The 19,564-nt window shown below is 38.5% G+C and overlaps 1 protein-coding gene across 1 annotated transcript; it reads left to right on the top strand.

Moving 5' to 3' along the window:
• The first annotated feature begins 921 nt into the window (after window positions 1-921).
• LOC115821758 (uncharacterized) lies at window positions 922-19,357 on the top strand. Its single transcript, XM_030785553.1, has 5 exons — window positions 922-991; window positions 5,405-5,674; window positions 5,922-6,146; window positions 15,345-15,414; window positions 19,348-19,357. The coding sequence occupies exons 1-5, from the start codon at window positions 922-924 to the stop codon at window positions 19,355-19,357; spliced, it is 645 nt and encodes a 214-aa protein (XP_030641413.1).
• Window positions 19,358-19,564: the final 207 nt, after the last annotated feature.

The raw sequence follows: 19,564 nt of genomic DNA, 5'->3' as shown, positions 1-19,564 counted from the left end.
CATTAGCCGTGGCTTTGTGAATAAGTGAATGTTAATGAACTGTTCATTGGAGTGCCCCCTGGTGCATGTCAGTGGGATTACACAAATCACTGAATGTGCATCGTTTTGGCCGTTTTTCCTTTCTTACATAATGATTAAAGCACTAGTAGTTCTCAGGTAAGCATTCTTAAATATTAACTTGAAGGAAGTCTAATTGTAATCCTGTTTTAAAAACTTGTAATTACCACTATTAAGAATGTTAAACTCAGAATTGTTGTTACTTCATATAATAAATCTCTGAATGTTTAATTTCCTGGGATCTTCTTTCAGTTGACCCACACTAATAATTTTGTGTATAGATGTAGGAGTATCAGTTAGAATGACCTCTGTTTTTGAGCAGTTCAGTTTCAAGAAATTATGTTGTGTTCATGACTTAATTTCTTGAAGGCAGTTATTGAGAACAGTGGTAGTAGATGCCACATTAGGCTTTATGTCTAATTTGCGATTTGGGTGTCTGCACAGCAGTGATAACCTAAGTCATATTTCCTAATAATTTGTCCCCATGGCAAAGATGTAGATTCTGAACAGGATAGGCCCTAGGACTGGTCCCTGAGGAACACCCTGGTGTACTGGTGCAGAGTGAGATTTAAACTTACATTTTACATTAATTCATTTAGCTGACACTTTTTTCTAAAGTGACTTTCAAGACAGACAGAATACCAACCAGGCATATAGTCATTAAGGAACCAACTGTTGCATAAGATTACATGAGGTTTATTGCATCCCATGAAGATAAATAGGAAACAGGCTGAAAGGTAGGACTTATACCAGATAAGTACAGTGCTAGACAGTCCAGGCCAGCTTTCCATCTGGTCATAACTCTAACTCTAACTCCTTTGTGTATTTGGGCAGAAACAACATGTTCAAGGATTTCAACCAGGAATGGCAGTTGAGGAGTTGCATGGTCGCTTGCTAGAGCAGTTTTTATCGTACTCTGGTTTCTTGGGGACTGGTATGGCAGCTGCAATTTTAAGTTGGGGGGAACTTATCCTGTGGTAAGAGAGATGTTTATAATCATGCTGATGGGGGGGCGGGGGGGGGGGGGGGGCTGATGGAAGACAGGTGTTTTTTTTTTTAGAGATATTATTGGAGAAAGGATGAAGAATAAAGTTGGATTTACTTGTTAAAAAAAAGTGCAGCAGATACATGTGAATGAAATGAGTTGTCAGCGTGAATTACTCTGTTTTTCAAATAATCGGTCAGTCAACAGTCAGCCTGATCTGTTCAACTGATTCTGTCACTGATTAATAGTACAGTTTCAGTGCTATACCAGTCCTGCATGATTCCTTCACATGTCCCCAATGTGATTTCTGTAGTTACAGCTGTAACGTCTGCAGAGGTTCATGCTATGCTTTCAGACACTAAAGTGGAAAGTGCTGTTGCAGTGAAAGCGAGATGATTCCCTACAAGTTTCTCACCCTTGAAAACTGCCATTTTTGTAGGCATAGCCAAGACAAAAATACGGCTACAAAGATACAAACCTGGGTCTTCATGGTGGTAGGCTAGTGACTTTACCAGCTTGATGAAGTTTGAAACCATACAAATGTATGGTGCTTATCTTCCACAGTAAGCAACAGAGAGCAACCCCCACCAAACATATTCTTCTTCTCTTTCTTCTTCTGTGTTTTTAACATCCACTAACACTCAGTTTGAGCTGCTCTCATTGCTGGGGAGTGGCTGTGTTTTACCAATTCAGTGTCTCTTAACATTACTGCAAAGGGCAGATGTTAGCCTAGCTGAGATGAAATATTAATATAATAGGTTATATCACGTTTAGAGGAGGGGCAGGCTGATATGTGATAAAGCTGACTTTGGAATCTTGGTTTTATGAGCTGCAGACATGAAAGAAAGAAAACAGATCAGAGTAAAACACGAAACTCTACAACAATTTGCACAGTGGGGTCTGTGACACATACACTACTGAAGCAGACTCTCTGCAGTGTGTGGTTTATCTGAGCACCGGAAGAGGAAGACGATGACGATGACGAAAAAGAAGAAGAGGAAGAAGAAGAAGAAGAAGAAGAGGAAGAAGAAGAAGAAGAAGAGGAAGAGGAAGAAGTAGAAGAAGTAGAAGAAGAGGAAGAAGAAGAAGAAGAAGAAGAAGAAGAAGAATCATCATCATCTCTGCAGCGGGTGGTTTAACTGAGTACCAAAAATAATTGTCCACTGGTCAGAGGAAGTGACATTACACTGGAATATTTGGGGATGTTTAAGAGGATATCTAAAAAAAGACCTTTTTTTCACTTTAGAGATGGCAGACACATGACAGAAAGAGAGCGAGACAGAGAGAGAGAGAGAGAGACTGCAAATTCAGTATGACAGGAGACAGACAGACCTCTCTACCTGAGCTGACAATCAGAATTGTCCTTCTTCTGACAGGTAAAGATGAATGATATGAACTTGTTAGTTGTTGCTTGTTGTTGATGCTGTGTGTGTATTTGGTGTTGTTTGTTGGGACTGATGGAGTTTGGTGAGTTAATAAATTGATTTAATGCGAGGTAATACTTACGGGGCTCCTTTTTTGAATATAAATTCACCCTGATGTTTCTGCACAGCCATGTACAGTCATCTTGCTGACTTATTAAACAATGAATAACTTAGACTGGTCCCACTGGATGGCTTCAGATAAACTGTTTAACTGGGAGTTGCATTAGTACAGGTCCACAACTGTCATACAATTTCATCCCCTCACATAACTGGCTTTGATCTTTGACCTTTAACCTTTACCAAAAGATTTCTTTTCTATCCCATGATTTTTGTCACACCCCATCTTTGCTCATGTTACTTTGGTTACAATCCACTGAAGTTATTTACTTAAATTTTATCGGTGTGTACTTTCAGGTCTGGCAGTTGATGCGATTGATGTAGATGTGGAACCTCAGCTGAATGTCAGTTTAGCCTCTGATCACCATTTTGTTTGCAGCTATATTTTATGCTTTTGTCTGTATCGTTGCTAGTTTATGAGCATTTGACTGTTGTTAAACGTTGCAGTGGGTCTTTTTTAATTAGAAGACACAATTTGTCATAGTACGAGTAAAGACATCAAGGATCATACACTTCACATAAAACAGGAGGACCACGACAGCGTAGTTTCTCTTAGATATGGACTAAATCATATCAGAGAATCTACATCGATATGAATCCTTTACTCTTGCCATACTGTACATGGCAGAAACCACATCAGTGAAAATCTCTCCTACTGTCAGCTTCTCTTCCTGTTTCAAGTCTGTTTTCTCTGCTCATACCAGCAGCAAGCAAGCAAATTGTCACTGACAGAGAAAGACTTGTGACAATAATAGTGTGCTCTATTTTATTTAAAGTTATTTTACAAAGCTTTTACACCATAAGTTGTTTGATTTAAGAATCAGTATTTTTTAAATCTTAGGCAGCATTTCTGACTGTTTGTGAGAAAAAATCTTTTAAACAATTCGATATTTAATTCTGAATCATTTTAAAATCCTGCATTAGAAAACAAGGATGTGGATTTAACAATATTTAAAGACCACACCCTGAACACTGAGGGAGAGGGAGCTCCACTTTATGTTTAAATTTTTCACGAATGCATGAAAATGAGAAATGGAGAAGTGAGAAAAATGTATTTTGTCACTTTGGAAATGTTCAGACATAAACATGCCCATTACCATGGAGACCTAAACACTGAATTCTGACCCCAGCATCTCTTCTCGAAATGAGACAAAATGTTTTCACTCCGTCTGTGCAGATCAATCTCTACCAGACATTTATCACCCATCGTCCTGCCTATTTCTCTTTATGTCATGGGGAGTGGACAGAACTTTATTCTTTATTTGGATCACCATTAGCTTCCACAAAGATGTCACTAGTCTTCCTGGGATCCACTCCATAGCAATAACAATCAATTAAAACAAACAATATTAAATATAATACTGTGTTGAAAACAACAAAAACAAAGAACAACAAAAAACACCCCAAAAAGAAGCCAAAACTCAGAAAATAAATAGTTACGCTACATACGAAACACTAAAAAATAATAACCTGCACTGAAAAACAAAGCAAGAAAGCAAATCCTTTCATCTCATGAACCTAATTTCTGAAACTGCATATTGACCTCTGGTGGCTGTTTTTGGCATTTTTTGTGTTTTGTGATTACCCCGCCCTCTTGTGAGCGACCTCACCTGTGTCTCAATTTCAGTGTCTCGTGTCGTGATTGGATCATTGCGTGTATATAAACCCAGTTTCCCGTCTTGTTCTTGGCTTAGCCTTTGATGTACTCGATGTGTTTGACTCTGGCCAAGACCTCAGCTTTGTTCTCGGTTTGTTTGTTTGTGTTTTTTGGACTTCGCCTTTCCCCTGGACTACTCGTGTGGTCTGCCTTTTTGGATTTATTCTTAAAGTACTTTTCTCTGGACTGTTGGACTATCTGAACTGTTAGAGGTATTGTTTCTTGTCTTCTGCTTTTTGGAACCACCTGCTTTTTTTCTGTTTGGATTGTTGTGACTATTTTGGAATCTCGATCTTCTAAGATTTTGGACTTTTGTGACTTTTTTTTTTCTTTTTAAATCTGGAATAAACTACTCAATAACTGAATAAAGCTTGCACTTCACTTAAGTCTATATCCCAATCTGGTGGCTCAACTGGTAAAACATAAGCTTGTCAGTTCTGAGACCTGAGTTTGATTCTTGACCCTGATAACCATGGATTACTAAGCAAGGATCTCACCTGCAACTTTTTTTTGCTGTCCGAAAAACTGCCGTTGAAAAACACTCTCTGTATTGTACCAGAGAGGTAACTCCTTCATCCAAGCAAGAGCTAAAGGTGAAAAACCATAACATTTAAGCTTAGCCGTTAGAATACTGTGGTCAATGACATCAAAAGCCGCTGTAAAATCTAAGAGCACAGCTCCAGCTAGTTTCCCATCACCCATATGTTACAGCACAGTACAGGACGCGTCTTGCAGAAGTCCACTACCAGCTCCTTTGTTTTGGTGACGTTAAGGAAGAGGCAGCTGACCTAGCACCATTTTGTCAGGTCCTCCACCGCCTCCGGGTAGGCCTTCTTGATGTCGTTGGTGATCATGCCCACCACTCAAGTATCGTCCACAAACTTAACGATTGTGTTGGAGCTGCTCTTTGTCACACAGTCATGTGTGTGTACAAAGACTACAGCAGGGGACCGAGGACAAAACCGTGAGGAGCACAGGTACAGAGAGTGAGGTGTCAAGTTTTGTGACTTGCGAGAGACTAGAGTCAAAAATCACTGTCGAGTTTTGAGAGATGATGCAGTTGTGAAAATGTAGGGTATGATCACTAAAAAGACACTTATGTGTAGGGGCACCAATGACCAGTATTTCACTAAACAGTCATTATCTGTCATGACTTTCTCTCAGGTGTCAGTGGACAGGAGACCACTGTGTACTCCAGAGATGGAGATGATGTCACTCTGCCCTGTCATAATGTGGTTTATCCTGACTGCTCCTCAACTACATGGATATTCAGCTACATGGGATCTCCAGCTGTTCTACTTGTCAGTCATGGTGAGAAGAGCACAGAGAACAGAGAGAGAGCTGACAGACTGAGTCTGGGGTCTAAGTGCTCTCTGCACATTAGTAAAGTCACACCTCAGGATGCTGGACAATACACCTGTCGACCGTATCAGAGTAAAAATCGAACAAGACATGGAGGTGATGCCCGTGTGTTTCTGCGTGTTTTACAGAGTGAGTGTTTCCTATGTGATTAATGTGATCATAATGCTTTCAGTGTAAAATAAGACAAATAAAATAACTGATGTCAATTTTTATATCATTTGTGTTTCTCTCATCTCTTCTGTAGTTCTCACAAACACAAAAAACACTGAGATGAATTTGGGCAGCACTGTGACTCTCTACTGTCTCCTGAACACTGAAGATGCAGTGTGTACATTTCAAATACCGTCTGATGAAATGAATCTGATCTGGGTGAATGAGACAGATGTCAGTTTAACAGATTCCAGATTCCAGATCTCATCCTCAAATCACTGCCCCAGTGCTCTAACTGTGAGACTGCAGGACCAAGACAACAACAGGAAGTGGACATGCCAACTGACTGATGGAGAAGTTAAAACTTCAGTCAGTTACATCACCAAAAGGACAGGTAGGAAATGACCCATCAAAACCAGTTCATTATTACAGTCTACAAACAACACACACATGACATAACAGACTGTAATCCTCAAGATCATAGTGTTGGTATGAGAAATGGACTGTATACACAGTGGCTGTGAGTGTATCTTAGTTCTTTATTTTAAATGTGTAAAATTTAAAGAGTACATTCAGTGTTAAACAAAAGACATAAGTTAGAGAGAAACACCTCTGGCTTTAAGCCCATGAAAAAGAATACAAAGCCAGTTTGTTCTTTAAGTAAGGGTCTGAAATCCTAGTTTATCACCATCGCAAAATGAAGCTTAAGACTGTCGTTTACAATTTCCATTTGTCAATGCTTTATATGATAAATGTATGAGGTGTGTTTTTAGTTAATAAAAAGCAATCTTATGACAGACCGACAACCAAAGTATAACATAATGTAAATAATAATACAAGTTTATTTAGAGCGCAATATCACTATTTATAGTCTCCAAGGGCTTTACATGTCCACAGCAAAGTTAAATCAAAATGATATTATCCATAAGTTAGAGAAAATAGAGTCTTTGGTCTCTGAATTTGAGTTTGCCCCCTGAATTTCTGAAGCCAGGACAGGGCTAATGTGATCAAACTTCTTCGTTCGGGTCAGAATTCTGGCAGCAGCATTCTGGACCAGCTGAAGACTACTGGTGCTAGAGGCAGGCAGGCCAGAGTAAAGAACATTGCAGTAATGGAGGCGAGATCTGATGAATGCGTGAACGATGGTTTCTGCATCAGCAATACTTGGAAAGGTAATTTAGCTAATATCGCTAATTCTAGCGAGATTACAGAGGTGATGAAAGGCAGCTTTGGTTGTGTGTTTGATATGAGTGACTAGCGAGAGACTAAAGTCAAAAATCACACCAAGGTTTTTAGCTGTAGAGTTTTGAGATGTGATGCAGTTGTCAAAATTTAGGATAAAATCGCTAAAAATAAGCTTATGCATAGGAGAACCAATGACTAGTATTTCAGTCTTGCCTGCGTTAAGCATCAGGAAATTTGAAGACCTCCAACCCTTAATAGCACAAAGACATGCCTCAAGGCTGGCCAATTCAGAGCAGTTATTGTGCTTGATAGGTAAGACAATCTGAGTATCGTCAGCATAACAATGGAAGTTAATTTTGCAACTACGAATAATGTCACCCAAAGGGAGAATGTAAATAGAGAATAGAAGAGGGCCAAGGAGTGATCCCTGAGGAACACCATAGTAAAGCTTACGGTATTCAGAGGTCACATTATTATGGTGGATAATATTTAAACCAAGAGAGCGCCAGGCCAATTTGATTTTCCAGGCACTTTAAGAATATGGTGTGATCGACCACGCCAAATGCTGCACTCAGATCAAGTAGAAACAGGACAGAGGTAGCACTAGTGTCTATGGCTAATAATAGATCATTAGTTACTCTAGTAAGTGCGGTGTCAGTAGAGTGTAAACACCTGAAGCCTGACTGAAATATTTCAAACAGACTGTTAGAGGACATATGGGCTATCAGCTGAGCAGCTACAATTTTTTCAAGTATTTTTGAAAGAAACAGGAGATTAGAGATTGGCCTTTAATTATTTAAGGCTTCAGGGTCAATGTTCGGTTTTTAAGTAAAGGCCTGATAACAGCTGTTTTAAAAGCGGAGGGTAAAACACCAGTTTAAGTGAGATATTTAGAAGGTTAAGCATTGTTGGGCCAAGGCCAAAAAAGCTTTATGTAAAGTTTAGCAGGTAGGGGATCAAGGAGGCAAGAGGCTGGTTTAGCAGAGTGCACCAATTTGGACAGTGCGTCCAGAGAGACAGGCTTATATTGAGTTAAAGGGTGCACATCCTGATGAATCTAAGGCGCAGTGACGGAGAACATGCAGGCAGGCTGATTTGATAGGCTGATTCATGGTCATATTCGAATTAGTCTAAGTCTATTTTTTGCAAGAAAATTCAACAAAATTCTTTGCGGTAAAAGGGCTAAATGAAGGGGAACGTGTCTGGGTAAGTTTGGATACTGTATCACAAAGGAACCTGGGATTATTTTTGTTAAGATGATTTTCGAGTAATAAGCGAATCTGGCTGTGGAGAGGGTGCGTTTGTAATCTATTAGGCTGTTGTGCCGGGCGAGGTGGAAGACCTCAAGTTTAGCGGCTGGTAATTTTTCGTTCCAATCTCCTACACACCTGCTTCAGTGCACGGGCATCATCGTTAAACCAAGATCAGCGAGTGCAGTAGTGGTGAAAACATTAATGCGACAGCAGCTATGAACTGTGGTAGAAGCACTTGGCTCGAATGGAAGAGTTACTTAAAGCCAAAAGTGTCTATGATAGCTGTAAAAGCTTTATTAAGAGAATCAGAACTGTTATTGATGTGGATATTAAAGTCCCCCAGGATCAGGATTTTATCCACTCTAGTTAGAATAACAGAAATAAATTCAGGCAAAATTAGGTAAAATATGGGTTTTAGAAGAAAATTTAGTATTATAGATTAGTGCTGCACTAATTAATATTGTTCATTTTTGTAAAGCGTTTAATAACAGTAAGGTAATGTTATAGAGTTGTGTTTAATATTCGTAAGACAGTGTTATAAAGTTATAGCGTTTAATAACAGTGAGGTAGTGTTATACAGTTATACAGTTTAATAACAGTTTAATAACAGTAAGGTAGTGTTATAGAGTTATAGTGTTTAATAACAGTAAATTAACATTATAATGTTATATTTAGTAACAGTAAGCTAGTATAGATAGAGTTGTGTTTAATAACAGTGAGATAGTGTTATAGAGATATTTTAAATTGAAGTAAGTTGGATTTATGGAGTTGTGTTTAATAACAGCAGGGTGATGTTCTAAAGGTAAGCTAAAGAAATACTGTCAGATACCATATTTGTAATGTTCAGTGTAAATTCATGTCTACAGACCCAAGCCTAATTTGTCTCGGTCTCATTTCTGCAGTTGTCCAATCATCAGAGATGTCTGTGATAGAGATTTTGTTTTGTCGTCTGGCTGGTGCAGTCTCTGTTCTCCTGCTTGTGGTTGTTGTTCTGCGGTTGTGCAACAGAAGAGTCAGTGAGTATTCAGACAAATAAAAAAATATTTCAAGTTTTAATGATAATATTTTGTTTTTTAAGTATTTTGAGTTTGAATATTGATTTCAGTCAGAATGCTCTGATCACCTGTAATGATCCTCAAGAGGAGTCAGTCAACTGGTGTTGCTCAAAATAATCTACCTCACAAAGAGAGAAATGAGTTTAAATTGCCAAACATTCTGACACACACCAGTTTAATCATCTGCTGAAAATGCTAACGGATTGATCACAGATATAATTTTATATGATAAAACCTGAGGGAAACGCAGTGGAGTGTGTCATACAGTCACAAAGCCATGTAGACAGGGACTTCAGTTTTGACCTGAACATGTTTATAACAGTGAGACTGTGAGAAAAAGACAGAGTCACTGAACAGGTTTATAACAGTGAGACTGTGAGAGACAGACAGAGTCACTGAACAGGTTTATAACAGTGAGACTGTGAGAGACAGACAGAGTCACTGAACAGGTTTAGAACAGTGAGACTGTGAGAGACAGAGTCACTGAACAGGTTTATGACAGTGAGACTGTGAGAGACAGACAGAGTCACTGAACAGGTTTAGAACAGTGAGACTGTGAGAGACAGAGTGACTGAACAGGTTTAGAACAGTGAGACTGTGAGAGACAGAGTCACTGAACAGGTTTAGAACAGTGAGACTGTGAGAGACAGACAGAGTCACTGAACAGGTTTAGAACAGTGAGACTGTGAGAGACAGAGTGACTGAACAGGTTTAGAACAGTGAGACTGTGAGAGACAGACAGAGTCACTGAACAGGTTTAGAACAGTGAGACTGTGAGAGACAGACAGAGTCACTGAACAGGTTTATGACATTGAGACTGTGAGAGACAGACAGAGTCACTGAACAGGTTTATAACAGTGAGACTGTGAGAGACAGACAGAGTCACTGAACAGGTTTAGAACAGTGAGACTGTGAGAGACAGAGTGACTGAACAGGTTTATGACAGTGAGACTGTGAGAGACAGACAGAGTCACTGAACAGGTTTATGACAGTGAGACTGTGAGAGACAGAGTCACTAAAAGGGTGACAGTGTTGTATTTGTTCCACACTCACACTGTTAAACTCACAGAGACAAAAAGAGACCTAATCATCCCCAACCAGCAGCATATGAAGGAATTCAGTTTATCCATTTAATTTAATTTAATTAAATTTAAATTTTCCTTCATGCAATCTTTTGTCATCTGTCCTGTAAATCCACAAAGGAGTAATCTATCAGTAAGATGTCAGAGTATTTCTCATGTACTCTCTTATACTGTAATAAAAATATAATGATAATAATAAGAATAAAGGTGAAATCAACACCATAGTAATGATACAATTCATGTTTTCCTTTTCTTCTGACAACTGTCTAACAAAGAGAGCAACTTTTTTGAAATGATTTTAAAATGATGTTTGATTTTATTTCAGAGAATGGAATGAGAACTCAGGGACCCACAGTGAGTCATTCTCCATATCTAACATGATAACTACTGATTTAATAATCACACATATAATTATTACTTTAATTATTATATATGTATCAGACTAAAGTAATACTCTAATATGTTTTCCCTGTGAATGTTTATGATGTTGTTGTGTTGTAAAAGAGTGTATTTCCTCCTCTCTGTGGTTTGTTTGTAGGATGAAAGTGCAGATGCTGTCACCTATGAGAATATCAGTCAGTCTGTTCATTTACCCTCCACTCACATCACTGGGACTCACTCACATTTAACACAAACACATAATGAGGTAAATGCTGCTTTTAAAAATTATTCATTTTAAAAGACAGTATTGACAATGACTGGTTATATGTGAATGTGAATTTCTGAATTCAGTTCCTGTTGTCATTCTCTATGGTGACATGAATGTCATTAATATCTGTCCTGTAATTCTGTAAACTTTGGGTTTGGTTATTTTACACACATTCCACAGCTGATTTATCTGTTTTCTTTCCATTCAGGAATAAAGACAGAAAAGGAGACCCACGCTGAAGTTTCACAGACAGCCTGATAAAACAACAACATGACTTATCATCAACACTGCTCCTGTTCATTTCCATCATGTGAGAATGATTTTAGTCATTTCTGTTACGTCCATCCTGTCACAGCAGCCTGTGAACACAGTGAGATCTTCTCTCCTGTTCACTGTCAGGACAACAGGACAACAACAACAGGATGGAACAACAGCAACCAAGAGTCCAGCAACCTCTGTGCTTCAGTCACTAACAACAAATAAACACAGGTTAATGACATGGTCACTGGAGCGCCCTCTAATGCATTTCACTGGTATTACATGAGACTCTTTGAATGACCAGTGTTGTTTGTTGGTGACAATTGCTTTTTCTGTTAAATATCATGACTGGTAGACCAGTATTTCCCATGTAAGACTTTTAAAAGATTAACATCTTAAAGTGTGTTTAATTTATTTCGTTTTAAATACTTTTTAAAACTTTTAAATTCCAGTATGTTGCTGTTGTCACCTGTCACAGCCTGCACCTCATTTTGGACTTTTAGTTTGAAATGTCTTGTGCTCCTCTTCCGTGTGTGTCTCCACCCCTCACCTGATCCTGTTTGTCTCATTTATTAACCTCGTTCTCCCCTTGTTAAGTTTATCCAATCATGTTTGCCCTGTTTAGTTTTCCTCTTGTATTTAAGCCCTTGTGTTTCACTTGTCCTTGGTCTATCGTTGTTTGTGTTTGTTTTAGGCTGCACCTTTTTGTTATCGGTTTTGTTCCAGTTTGCACCTGTATTTTGATCTTTTTTTTGCAAGTAAAGTCCTCCTTTTTGTCACCATCATCATTGTGTCTTGTGCTTGGGTCCTTCACCAGTGTGACATCACCATAAACAAAAGAACACAAGATTCATGTCTTTACAGAAACATGCTGATATTTGATAAGAAAAGTGAATAACTGATCATAACTGTGTAAATAAAGAGAAAATCTGACTATGATTACAACCATATTCTATAACCAAGTTCTATTCTATATGTAGATAAAAGGCAGTTTTGAGACTTCATACATATAGATTGGATCATAGCTTGTTAAAAATGTAATACTTAAGATATCATAAAGTTGTATCACATCATGGAGAACATGTCCAACTAAAGGTCCTATTGTGTATTTCTTCTCATTTTTATGGTATCCTGTATATCAGAAATCTTACATACCAGCAGAAAGTCATCTTCTCACTGTGGAAAAAGAAGAGAAACAAAGTCACACACACTTTGGTATCTGAGGAGAACAGAAGTTAAAACTCTCCTCACTGCTGTAGCTGTGACCTTGACCCCTCATGCCCTTGTCGCCCCGTCTTGGTCATTCATCTGTTTTAGGTTTATTTCCTCTTTGTTCTGCAGTGTGTAAATGCCCTTGTCTGTTCTTTGTCTCTGAAGTCTCTCATTAGTTTGTTCCTCTGAGCTGTATCATTAGTGGTATATTCTAAGTGCACTGGTTGAAAGCTAAGTTTTTTATTTTGATTTTTGCCTGGACTCTGTATCTGCTGTTTCCTTGTTTGTTTCTTGCTTGTGTTATGGAGAACACTGCGGGTAAATAAACAACATACTCCACACACACATCCAGCCTCTCCTTCTCTGTGTGACGTGACCTATCACTGACCATGTTACTGTTTATGCAAATACTTAAGTACTTTGTCCAGAAGAGGATTACAGCCACCTAGACAGGAAATCAAAATACTTCTCAATATTTAACGTTTATTCTTGAAATCTTGAAATACAATCACTTATTTTTTAAATCTAACTAGTCCTAATACTGCTCTGTAGTTAGATGAAAATTGTCTCCAGTTCTCTTGAAAATGGTGTTTTGTTGTTGTATTCATTATTGGCTTTAATGGTACAGTAAAGTCATTAACACAAACACAACACATACAATCCCCTCTACAGTGTATATTTGTATTGATTATTGTCTTTAATGATACAGTAAAGTCATTAACACAAACACAACACATACAATCCCCTCTACAGTCTATATTTGTATTGAGTATTGTCTTAATGATACAGTAAAGTCATTAACACAAACACAACACATACAATCCCCTCTACAGTCTGTATTTGTATTGAGTATTGTCTTTAACACATACAGTAAAGTCATTAACACAAACACAACACATACAATCACCTCTACAGTCTGTATTTGTATTGAGTGTTGTCTTTAACACATACAGTAAAGTCATTAACACAAACACAACACATACAATCACCTCTACAGTCTATATTTGTATTGAGTATTGTCTTTAATGATACAGTAAAGTCATTAAGACAAACATAACACATACAATCCCCTCTACAGTCTGTATTTGCAATGACTTTAGCTCTTTCTTCTTCTTCTCCTTTTTCTTTTTAAATTTGAGGAAATATGAGTAGAAAACACAAGAGTTCCTCAGTACGAGGAGTACACGCGCACGCACGCACACACACACACACACACACACACACACACACACACACACACACATACAAACTCTCCTGCAGAGGAAGAGAAGACTCGAAAAGCTTGCCTCGTACCTTATATTTCAGAGAGAGGTGGAGGAAAATGTAGAGAGTCCAACCAGTACTCCCTCTTAGGGACACCCCATCAGACGAAGACTGATAGTGGAATTCCGGTTCAGAAAACAAAGAAACAAAGAAACAAACAAAACCAACAACAAGAAAAAAAAACCAGCTTCGCTAAATTCGTCACTTTAATAAAAAATGAAGAACACCTCTACACGAGAGTTTGAAAAGTCTGAAAAGTCTGTTATTGTTGTGTAATGTCTGAAGGCGTATTACTTAAATGAACGGTAGTCATAGCCTGAGGAGTAGGGCAATCTGGGCCGAACATCCAGTCTGGACCAGTAGAGATGATATAGAATATATCCACAGTGCAGATTTCCTCACGTCTTTCATACTGGGTGCAGATTACTTCGACTGTGGCCTTCCACCCTGCATATGTGACAAACAATAAGTTTTCATACGGGACTCGCAGTAGCTAAAAGTCAGCCATGGTCCCTCAGCACATCTGACTAATGTCAGTGGGACAGTATATCTAAGTAATGTCAAGAAGTCAGTGGGACTCCTTGAGAAATATAATCTGCATAAGGAGAGTTTTTCATCCAGTATTAAAGAAGAATTGACAATTGTCTTAGTGGCGATGTTATTTATAAATATGTGCCCCACTAGGGTTCTTTGTTCGGTTTTCCGCCGAGACGGGATTCTTTGTTTGACCTAAGTGACCCAGTCAAGACCGAAACGGGAATTTACGAATATGTTTGAATCGTCTGAAACCTAATGCAAACATGATCAAATTCCTACAAGGGAAGAACACAAAGTACAGCACAAAGTAGTGTACATTTAGCACTACGTTTGGGCATTTTTTGTTTTGGTAGATACTGCCGTTTGAAATTTCCTCCGCTCCTGAAATACTTCACTGTGCCATGGGGGCATATTATTGAGTGCATAGACAGTGTGTGTGTGTTTATGTAGACAACACTATGTTATGTGGCATGTTTGTTTGTTTATGTAGACAACATTGTGTTATGGGGTGTGTGTGTGTGTTTAGGTAGATAACATTGTGTTATGGGGTATGTGTGTGTGTGTGTGTTTAGGTAGATAACATTGAGTTATGGGGTGTGTGTGTGTGTTTAGGTAGATGACATTGAGTTATAGGGTGTGTGTGTATGTTTAGGTAGATAACATTGAGTTATGGGATGTGTGTGTGTTTAGGTAGATAACATTGAGTTATAGGGTGTGTGTGTGTGTTTAGGTAGATGACATTGAGTTATGGGGTGTGTGTGTGTTTAGGTAGATGACATTGAGTTATAGGGTGTGTGTTTAGGTAGATAACATTGAGTTATGGGGTGTGTGTATTTGTGTGTGTTTAGGTAGATGACATTGAGTTATGGGGTGTGTGTGTGTGTGTGTGTGTGTGTGTGTTTAGGAAGATGACAGTGAGTTACGGGGTGTTTGTGTGTTTATGTAGACGACATTGTTCTGTGGGGTCCACACTGGAGAAGCACAATGAAAGACTCACCAAAGAGCTTCACAGCATCCAGAGACATGGATTACAGCTGAGCAAAGTAAAATGTCAGTTTGCTGTTAGAGAAATCATGTTTTCTGGTGACAAGTTTTCAGGAGAAGGTGTGAAGCTGAACAAGAACAAAGTGCAAACGAACCTCAACACGCCCAGACCCACAGACAAAAAGTCTGTAGTACATGCAATGGGGATGATCAATTTCAGAAAATTCAGGCTGAACCTGTCTTCACAAACAGTTTACCTTGGAAAAGCTGTTACATCATACAAGTGAATTCAAGTGGACTGAGAATCATGAACAAGAATGGGAGAGACTAAAAACCAATCTAACCACAGAGTCAATACTCAGCTTCTCTGGCTCAAATAGACCAACCAAAATATCCACTGATGGTTGTCACATATCACACATGCCTCAAGTACGATGACTCAGTCTGAGAGTCACTATGCTCAGACTGAGAGAGAATGTCTAGGGTTAGTGTATGGGGTTGAGAAAGTCCACAGCTATGTCATAGCAAATCTTAAGAAGAACTTTGCAGAACAATACAACTTTTAACATATAAGTTCAAGTTTGCTGCACACTCAGTCAAACGGCAGAGCCGAGAAAGGAGTTCATATTGTCAAACAGCTGCTTAAGGAGGTGACAGACAGTAAATCAGATCCTTATTTAGCTCTGTTAAGTTACCGAGCTTCACCTGTGGAACATGGTGTGTCTCCTGCTGAACTTTTTTGGGTCACCGTTACACACCACACTTCAAAATAGCAACAACAACAACAAAAACACAAGCACTTGAAAAAGAGGCGAAAAGCAAGTGATGACTTTCAGTGCATGACACTCTAATGTTGAAAAGATCCACACACGTTGTCAAACCACCTGACAGGCTGAATCTGTAAAAGAAAAGGGCAAAAAAAAAAAGTGAAACAGGACACTGACATTGTCCATCTGAAATGGAATTTGAGATGAATAGTTGAACTGACACTTAACGTTTAAAAAAAAGAGAGAGAAATGCACTTAGGGTTTGTTCTTGCACAGTTTAGTTTTATTATATAGGATAACTTACTCTCATGCCTCAAAGGAAAGGGGATGTAGTGATATAAAATTATCCAGTTGTGTAGTGACGTACCAGACTCACTAGAGGGCGGTAGTCTGTAATTTTGAGTACCCTACTGACGTTTTGAGTGGCTTCTTTACGACGCTTGATTAGTAGAGCGACAGTTTAACTGAAATGTAAAGAGCGGTAATCTCGTGTCACGAGCCTGTAATTAAAACAGTGATTAATTAAAACGGTTTATTCGTTGAATACTAATGAACATCACAGTGACCGACGCCTATGGAATGTATCGGAAATGTGGGATTCTTTGGATACCTGTCTCGTTTGCCCTTATATAAAGTAAGTTTCGTGCTTCTTTTATACATTTGTGGAATAACTGTCAGAGGAGAGTTATGGGAATGCAAAAGTTCCCTCTCTTTCTCCCCCCTCCCCTCCTCTCTGTGGACTTGCATTCTGTATTTTCACTGATAAGTCCTGTTATACATGTTATTGTCTTCTAAGTTTGACTGAAGTAATTGTTTCTGTACATTAATTCGGCCTAAGTATCATTCTAATAATGTAATTCGTCCAGTTATTGAGGGAAAAATGAATCATTTCTATAATTATTTTTACCTCAACATTTCTGACATACTAAGCTGAATGTATGTGGTTGTTTTTTATTATATGAGCAGAACCCAATTTGAAAGGTTATGAATCCACCACAGTAGGGCTTTCTACAGGTCAGTGTGATCAGTTTGAACCGGCGAGAGAAGCTGGCAGATCTCGGCTCTTTTGCTGTATTCATTATTGGGGTCACTAACTGTCTAAGAGATTTTAACTGCACACCTGATCAGTCTATCATTATATCAGCCGAAGTTATGAAATTTTATAGAGGATATTTTAAGCCGTCGTTTTTTAAGCAACCAAAGCCAGTGGGAAACCGAGAGACTTGCTAACGGCCGGAGCGCGAGGGGTGAATTTTCTGAGGTAAAATTTGAGAGAGACCGACGAGCGTCGAGTGTCTGGGAAATGTCGGATTCTCTGTGTCTTTCTTCTTTACCTTCGTGTACAAAGTAAGTTTCGTGTTCTTTTTAAATACCTGTGGAAAACCGCCAGTGAGATGTTTTAGTGTATTTATTCAGACGGGTTTTGAATGAATAAGATATTGTAATTAGTCTCTGAATACCGTTATTTACACACGCTGTTAGCCTCAGTGCAGTGGCGACGGCCACAGAGTTGAAAAGTTTCTCTTCGATTTGACGTCAAGAAACTCAACATTTAGGATAACTTTTCCAACGGTAAAGGAAAATTCCTTCAGTTTCTGTGGTAAACTTTAGTTTCCTCTTGTACAAGTAACCATACTTGTCATCAAATTCACCAACTGTGCTTTTGATCTTTACATGGTTAATGAGTTGGCCAGTAAACAGGGTGTCTGTCTCGCTTTTGTTCTGTGTGGAATATGGCTGGTCCTTTTAATATGAACCTGACTGACAGTTTTATAAGTGTTGTCCTTTTTGATAGCTTAGTTCTTATTGAAATTTTCATTAGTCTCTCCAGTTTAAAGTGTACAGTTAATTACAACTTGCACTCATCCCCAAAATATCACACTGTGTGTTTGAGGAATTTAAGAAAATTTTCACAACATTTAACACCTTTTTGGTCAAACTCCATCAGTACAATTGTTAATTCTTAAATAAGTGAATGCTTGTGCTCTCGCTCTCTCTCTCTCTCTCTCTCTCTCTCTCTCTCTCTCTCTCTCCAGACTTGCTCTCTGTAAACTCACTGAACAGTCCTGTTCATCTATGGCCTCAGTTCTACAGTCAGTAAACTGTCCCCTGAGAGAACTGGACCTGAGTAACAATGACCTTCAGGATTCAGGAGTGAAGTTTCTCTGTGTGGGACTGAAGAATCCACACTGTAAACTGGAGATACTGAGGTCAGTATGCAGTATTTACAATGACTATATTCACATTAAAATAAGACCAGGTTGATGTGTAGTATGGTTATTACTGTTGTGTGTGAAACACACTGATCATAAAAGTAGATGAATTTCCCCCAGTATCTGTAAGGCTAATGTTAGTAACTCGTCTGTGAGTTTAGTTAATGTGATAGTTTAACAAAGTCAGCATTTATGGTAAAACAGAGTGGAACCTTTACAATGAATCACACTTCACAAACCAGATGATGAGTTGATATTCTCTGTCTGTATGTATGTTTATTTCTCTCTCTCTCTCTCTCTCTCTCTGTAGGTTGTCTGGTTGTTTAGTGACAGATGAAGGTTGTTCTTCTCTGGCTTCAGCTCTGAGTTCAAACCCCTCACACGTGAGAGAACTGGATCTGAGCTACAATCACCCAGGAGACTCAGGAGTGAAGCGTCTCTCCACACAGATGAATCAACACTGTTGACTTAAGTTAGTACAGTCTGTGAGTGTGTGTGTTTATGTGTGAGACTCATCCACTGTCTGTTGTGTATTTTTGTAGTGTGGACCATGGTGGAGAATTCACTATCAAACCAGGACTAAGAAAATGTGAGTACACACACACACACACACTCATGCATACACATACACACAGATGCACACGCACACTGAGTTTGGTTCACTAAAGGAAAAGAGACCATTTATCTAAATTCCTAAAAAAAATACAACTTTTGCTTATCTTATCATTTAATGAAAAAAGAGGGATAATAATATGAGGTAAAATATGATTTTAATCATTTTATTTCATTTCATATTTTTTATATAATTTTATTGTGTGTGAACAAAAGAAAGACAGAAAGTGAGTGAATAAAATAAATGAAGTGGAAAACCGGTCAGAAACAGGTTCAGGTAACGAGAGGGGTCAAGGGTCAAACAACAGTAACACACACATCAACAATAACACACTCAGACTCCTCATAATAACATAATATGATAATAATGTAATACTGAGATTTAAATAAAATAAATATAATATAATATTTAATAATATAGTACTAATATAATACCATACATTTAGTATAAAACACACACACACACACACACACAGAGTTGAGAGTGTGTGATGTGTTTTCTCTAATTTCTCTTCTTCTCTGCAGATGCATGTGATCTCAAACTGGACCCAAACACAGTAAACACACTCCTCTCTCTGTCTGAGGGGACCAGAAAGGTGACATATGTGAGAGAGTAACAGTCGTATCCTGATCATCCAGAGAGATTTGATTACTGGTGTCAGGTCATGTGTAGAGAGAGTCTGACTGGACGCTGTTACTGGGAGACTGAGTGGAGTGGAGATTATGATGTTATATCAGTGAC

Source organism: Chanos chanos, chromosome 9 (assembly GCF_902362185.1).
Source record: "Chanos chanos chromosome 9, fChaCha1.1, whole genome shotgun sequence".
Taxonomy (NCBI): Eukaryota; Metazoa; Chordata; class Actinopteri; order Gonorynchiformes; family Chanidae; genus Chanos; species Chanos chanos.
Note: the sequence above shows the minus strand (reverse complement) of the source record. Positions and strands in the feature narration are given on the sequence as shown.

Excerpts from the sequence above, each read along its gene's own strand:
- LOC115821758 (XM_030785553.1), top strand. The coding sequence starts at position 922 with ATGGCAGTTGAGGAGTTGCATGGTCGCTTGCTAGAGCAGTTTTTATCG. Across the intron at positions 992-5,404 it reads CTCTGGTTTCTTGGGGACTG|GTGTCAGTGGACAGGAGACC; the intron begins GTATGGCAGCTG and ends ACTTTCTCTCAG. Across the intron at positions 6,147-15,344 it reads TTACATCACCAAAAGGACAG|GAGAAGGTGTGAAGCTGAAC; the intron begins GTAGGAAATGAC and ends ACAAGTTTTCAG.